Genomic DNA, 6,467 nt, shown 5'->3' on the forward strand with positions numbered 1-6,467 from the left:
CCTTCTGTCAAACCGAAAGTACAACTGTAATTCAATATTGCTCTTGTTCATTCATGATGATGTAATAAAAATATACTGATAATGAGATATGATTATTCATCATGTCTCTCACATCTCATATGCTTCTTCTTTCATTAACATATACTGTGATGATGAATGCACTTTCTTCACGACCTTCGTCTGAAGGTCATTATATCCTAAGGAAGATAATGCTTCGAAGGACGAAGGACATGAACCTTTAACATTTTGTGTTGTCTTGTTCTTAACTCATAGCATTTGAGAACAAGTTCCCAATATTATTTATAATGCAGATCTTCTATTTTACATGGTTCACCGAAAACAACTTAGGCTTTATTTAGGTACTCTATTATTCACCTTAATCTATATTTATTGAGATGAATTTTAGGTGTAAATTTAACTAATTTACAGTCTAATCCACTTAATACAATGTACTAAAGTAACCAAACAAGACAATTCTAGAATAGCTGAACAAGAGTTAAGCAGGTTCAAAAACTGAACTAAACCCACCGAAAAACCCTCCGTTTCCCCGAGGGCTCAGTTCGCACGCTTCCCAACATGGCTCTCGGTGCCCTAGCCCGCCTCCTCCGCCTTGCGCCCACCCCTCGCCTCGCGCGCCCCTTCGCTGCAAAGGTCCGTGCGTCTCGGCCGCAGGAACCGGAGCTTCCGTCGGAGGACGACAACGACTTCGCCGGCGGCGAGCTCACCGCCCCCACCGAGGGCATCGGCAAGCCGCTCGCCGAGGTGCTCAAAGAGCTCGGGAAGAGGGTTCCGGACTCCCTTGTCAAGACCCGCGTCGAGAATAATGGCTTCGCTATCAAGTACATCCCATGGTAAGTCACCCGTTCGGTAGCGAATTAGCGATCACCCATGGAACAGTTCGGACACTTGTGTTCATTTAACTAGATTACGGGGTGTTTCGTTTCACTTATAACCTGCTTATGGATGAAAATAAGCGAGAATCTCACTAAATGCCTAGATTATCATAAAATCGACAGTTCATAGTTGAACTAGTAAGCGAGAATCAAATATGGTGAAAATAATTGCGTTTCCTAGAATCTAAGCGTGCTGGAGAGAAGCAAAACCAAACAGGACATACGTATTGCAGATTTATGTGGAAGTATGATCTTACATCTGAGTAAGATCCTGGTCCATGAGTGGGATTATAAGGTGTCTTGGTTAGTTGGTTTTAATAATCAGAATATTTTTAGGAGAGAGAGTCGATGGATAGGTTATTCAAAAAATGAGCACGTTATATATGTATTAAGCAGTTATCCAAAAGCTTTCATAGGCCTGGAGCAGTGATGAGAGCCGTGTCACAAAAACCGAATTACCGGGTCACAGATTCGAAGCGAACTATCTACATATAAACAGTGGCATCCCGGAGGGATGTCTTACCTACCCTCTAGTTATTTATAAATACTGGCATCCAGGAGGGACTGATCTCGGGTAGACGCTTAGGCATGGGCCCCTTCCACTACGGTCATTCATCCTGAAATAATAACTGTAATGATCTATGAACCCTTTGTAACAATAGTAGTGGTTTCCAGCTGGGATAACATACGTTATCCGTTAGTGCTAGCCAACTATTTCTGATATGCGTTAGTGCTATCCAACTATTTCTGATAATCGGTAAGACCTACCGGGAGAGGTTCAAATATCCTCTTTTAGATGCGTGGCCATGGAATTACAACCTCTATGATTGGCGCAAGGTTCGCCATTCTTGCCGATTGCTAGCTTAGGAGGAGCCATTAGAACCCATCCACAATCACTCCCCTGGGGATAACAGCTAATTTCATCGAGAGATCCATGAACACATTTTCTAGCAAGATCTGGTTAAAGACTTTAGTTACAAAGGACAAGAAGGCACAGATTGTGGTTGATCTTCTGACGAGAGGAAATCTGGATAAATGTTTGTCTTGGTTTATCCGTTCTCTAGACCCCACTCATGTGGAATTAGGTCTGTCCATTGGTTCATACCTTCAGCGCTGTTATGCGTTCCCAAAGATGGAATTGTTGATTTGTTAACCTCTGATTGATCAAGGAAGATTCACTCAATAAACAACAGATATTGATTTCCCATCAAATGAGTAAACAGTGCTGCGACCTCACCCGACCACTCTATAATGGATTTGCAAAATGATAGAAGTAGAACAAGAAAAGTAACTCCTTAACAGTTCAACCTCTCTGAACTTATGCCATAAAAAAAGAAGGCAAACAAATATCCTAATGACGACAAGAAGTTTACCTGGAGCTTATGTTGAGAATTTTGTTCACAATGTGCCTGCAAGAGGTAGTTCGGACGGAAGTTTCCGCACTCCTGTAGAATCTTAACTCGATCTATGGGCTTTCTAATTGAAGATGTTGCTCCTGCAGCACAATTTTATGGGAGTTGTCGCGAACTGAGCATTTGACAAACATAAAATAAACCGAATATATAATTAGATTTATTAAAGAGGGTTTGACAAATTTTGGCATTTTTAGCTATTGACAACATGCCCTCCTTTTCAATATGAGAGTCAGACCTTTATGGTTTACATTTCATAACTACTTTGTTTCTTACATCATGGACATTTTATTTAGAGGAAAGAATGCTGGATTCATCAATAAGCTATACACAGATTATTTGATCCCATTTTATTTTTATCTTTTAATATATATCCTTGTGATATCACTTCTCATACCCCTTGCAGGCACATTGTGAACAAAATTCTCAACATACATGCTCCAGGTGAACTTCTCGTCATCATTAGGATATTTGTTTGCCCTCTTTTTGATGACATAAGTTCAGAGAAATTGAACTGTCAGTGAGTTACTTTTCTTCTACTATCGTCTTGTAATCCATTACAGAGTGGTCGGGTGAGGTACGCAGCATTGTTTACTCATTTGACGGGAAAACAGTATCTGTTGTCTATCGAGTGACTCTTCATGGGATTGATGCAGAGGTACGTCTTCTCTTCCAGAAAATGCTTTTGTACATAAATGATTGATCTCTATAACTAATGGTTATTCTGAAGCCTGAAAATTTTATGGTCTTATGGCTTACATTTGGGTTTTGGTGAATAATAAATATGCTTTCATTTGTTTTCAACAATGTTCTGATTAACCGTTACTAAATTTTGGTTTTAGTAAATAATAAGTATGCTTTCATTTGTTTTCGACAATGTTCTGGTTAACTGTGACTATTGAAATTGTTGTTCACAAGTTAGATTTGCCAGTTCCCAGCTGTAATTTTGAAACTTTCTTTTCTCTAAGCTAGCGTCTACCAATCCTCTTCTATTGACATTGAAATTGTTGTTCACAAGTTAGATTTGCTAGTTCCCAGCTGTAATTTTGAAACTTTCTTTTCTCTAAGCTAGCGTCTACCAATCCTCTTCTATTGACAATAACAACAACAAAGCCTTTAAGCCCCAAACAAATTAGGGTAGGCTAGAGTTGAAACCCAACATAAACCACAAGTCAAGGTTCAAACACATGGATATCTGTTTTCCGTGCACTCATATTCAAGGCTAAATCTTTAGAGATATTCTATCTTTCAAGTATCCTTTAGATATATCGTCGTTCGGGACTCGACCCAACACAACATACACATTTTCAAAACACTTATCTGCTGAACATGTCGTCTATTGTAGACCAACATTCTGCACCATACAACATAGTACGTCTAATCGCTTTCCTATAAAACTTTTCTTTTAGCTTATGCGGTACCATCTTGTCATATAGAACACCAGATGTTTGATGCCACTTTATTCATCCTGCTTTGATTCTATGACTAACATCTTCATTAATATCCCTGTCTCTCTGTAGCATTGAGCCACTGAAAGGTGTCATTCATGGGCACTACTTGACCTTCCAAACCAACATATTATTCTTCACTAGTTAGTTGCCCGTGCATCGCTATGGTTTCTATATATCATATACAATTTCTTTGTATAGCACAAACCAACATGGCCTGCAGTGGTTAGAGATGAGTGCTTTGTTCATACTTCATAGAGACCACATTTCAAATCTCAGTGGGCGCTTTTTTTGATATTTTGTTGAGCGCAAGGGAAACTCTGACGATGCTCGCTATGCGCGTACGCGTGGAGGAGGGACGTATGGAGGGAGAAACTATAGTATAGAAATGTGTAGTAGTGCCGAAGTTAAATATCATATTGTTAGAGTGGACGCATTAACCAATTCAACACAAAAGCTTAAGCTGCTGGGAGAAGGTAGTCAATCTACCTATACACTCCAACACCTCCACTCACGTGAACCAGACACAAATGGCATAAACGTGGAAATACAGGGGCGGAGGCACAAATGAAGTCTCTGCCAGGATTTGAAATCGAGACCTCTGGCTTTGATACCATGTTAAGTTGCATGCACCAAACAATTCAACCCAAAAGCTTAAGCTGATAGGAAGAGGTAGACGATTCACATATATTATATTCCAACACTAGTTTTCAGATCGCCTGATTATCTGATCGATGCCACAAGGCGATCAGACAATTAGTCATGATTAGGTGACGATCAGGGCAATTAGTCGCCCCTGGTCATCCTGTGTATTTCCAGGACACACACGCACATAGTCATATAAAACACTATATATAAATATATATATATATATATATATATATATATATATATATATATATATATATATATATATATATACTTATATATACTTATATAGTATAGAGACTTGCTCAGAACAAGCACAACTATAGACAAGGCAACACAACAGCAGTATAAATAGTCCAAAACTGAAGTCTGAAACTCTGAACTCTGAAGTTTGAAACTCCTAACTGAAGTCTGAAACTCTGAAATGAAGTCTGAACCGGAAGTCCGGAACAACAAAATGAAAAAGATTGGGAGATTCAGAGTCCAAGTCCAGACATATACCTTTAGATGAGGAGCTCATCTCCAGTCCCTGTGTTTCCTCCCGGTCGGTGTAGAGAGAAGGGTGTCGGAGCCTTGGAGGGAGAGACCGAGAGAGAAGGGTGAAGAAGGGAGAGGGAAGGGTCCAATCGTCCTGGGCTCCTTGCTCCAGAGTGCACCACGCCTGTAGGGATTCTAGGGAGGCGGGGAACACGAAGAGATAGGCGTGATCTGGGGCAGCGGCTACCTTTATTAATCATGGGCCAGTCAAACAGACTGTTGGACTACTCGACCCTGACTAATCGCGACTGATCAGTTACCAATCGATTAGTCTCCATTGAACAAGTTGTCAAAATACTCTCGCCATTTATGATTGATCTCATCCTTCTTCACCAAGAGGTGCTCTGTTTCTTCCTTAATACATTTAACTTGGTTGAAGTCCCTTGTCTTCCTCTCACGGACACTATCCATCCTATATATGTATTTCTCTTCCTTTGTACTCAAAAGTTGGTAAACAATCCTCTTCTGTTGACCTGTTGACGCTTAATTTAATTGATGTTGAATTGTGGATTTCTTTATCATAATTTTTGAAGTTCTAATTTGCAAGTTTTGTGTTGCATAGCATGTTATTATTTGGATCCATTAGTTTCATCTCTGTTACCAGATATTTATTTTCTGGACAAATTAGCTTTGTTGCTGCTTGTTAATTATTATGGTACTTCTGCAAGCTGGCCATGCTTGTTAATTATTATAGTCAATGTAAACTCATCCCATTGTCGTTTTACCACAATAGCCATTAATGGTGAACTGTTAACTAGTTGACGGCTTCTGAGTGCAGTAGTTTTGTTTAACATATAATATATGATCAGAACTAACATAAATAGTGTATTGACAATGTTATCTGCTCTCTCTGTTCTCTCTATCAGATCTATAGAGAGGCTACTGGAACTGCTTCTGTTGATGATACAAGCTATGGTGATCCCATACAGAAGGCAGAAGCTATGGCTTTTCGTCGTGCTTGTGCACGTCTTGGTCTTGGACTCCATCTCTACCATGAAGATATGTCATAGACTCGTAGTTGACTAATGTTAGTGTTTGTGGCGGACCATTGTCCCTTAATGGGCTACCCATTTGCACTGGGCATGCTTCTTTTTCTTAAATGTGGTATGTATGTGCAAGTGTTTGAAGTTTAGGCTGTCATGCTATATGTCAGCTATCAAAGTACCAAATGCAACTACTGTTCTGAGCTGTTTGCTTGTTACGAAACAGCTTTCCAGTATCTAAATTCCCGAGTTTCATGAAATCTTCATAGCTTTGTTTCCTTTTTCGATATTCTTTAACTGGATATTTTCATATACGTGTTAGTAGATAGCACATTGGACGAAATGTTTCCATGTTAGTAATTGTTCCCGTACTAACATTCTTTTCAACTGCAAGATCACTAGGTAAGTCTTTCCAGGTCTTTTGATCAATGTCCCTTTCAAAAAACAAAAAGGGACAAAATTCTTCTATAGTTTCACACTGATGATGTCCTATTTCAATATTTGGCTAGGACATCAGTCTAAAATGTCATACATATTTGCCTGGAA

The 6,467-nt window shown here is 39.5% G+C and overlaps 1 protein-coding gene across 2 annotated transcripts; it reads left to right on the forward strand.

Annotated features, from left to right (window-relative positions):
* The first annotated feature begins 498 nt into the window (after positions 1-498).
* Positions 499-6,198, forward strand: LOC100283612 (uncharacterized). Of its 2 annotated transcripts, NM_001156513.2 has the most exons (4): positions 499-851; positions 2,712-2,749; positions 2,869-2,963; positions 5,805-6,198. In NM_001156513.2, the coding sequence occupies exons 1-4, from the start codon at positions 577-579 to the stop codon at positions 5,946-5,948; spliced, it is 552 nt and encodes a 183-aa protein (NP_001149985.1). In that variant the 5' UTR covers positions 499-576; the 3' UTR covers positions 5,949-6,198. The 2 variants fall into 2 exon arrangements, with proteins under 2 accessions (NP_001149985.1, NP_001399492.1); NM_001412563.1 differs by lacking the exons at positions 2,712-2,749; positions 2,869-2,963.
* The last annotated feature ends 269 nt before the right edge of the window (positions 6,199-6,467 follow it).

Source organism: Zea mays, chromosome 8, assembly GCF_902167145.1.
Source record: "Zea mays cultivar B73 chromosome 8, Zm-B73-REFERENCE-NAM-5.0, whole genome shotgun sequence".
NCBI lineage: Eukaryota > Viridiplantae > Streptophyta > Magnoliopsida > Poales > Poaceae > Zea > Zea mays.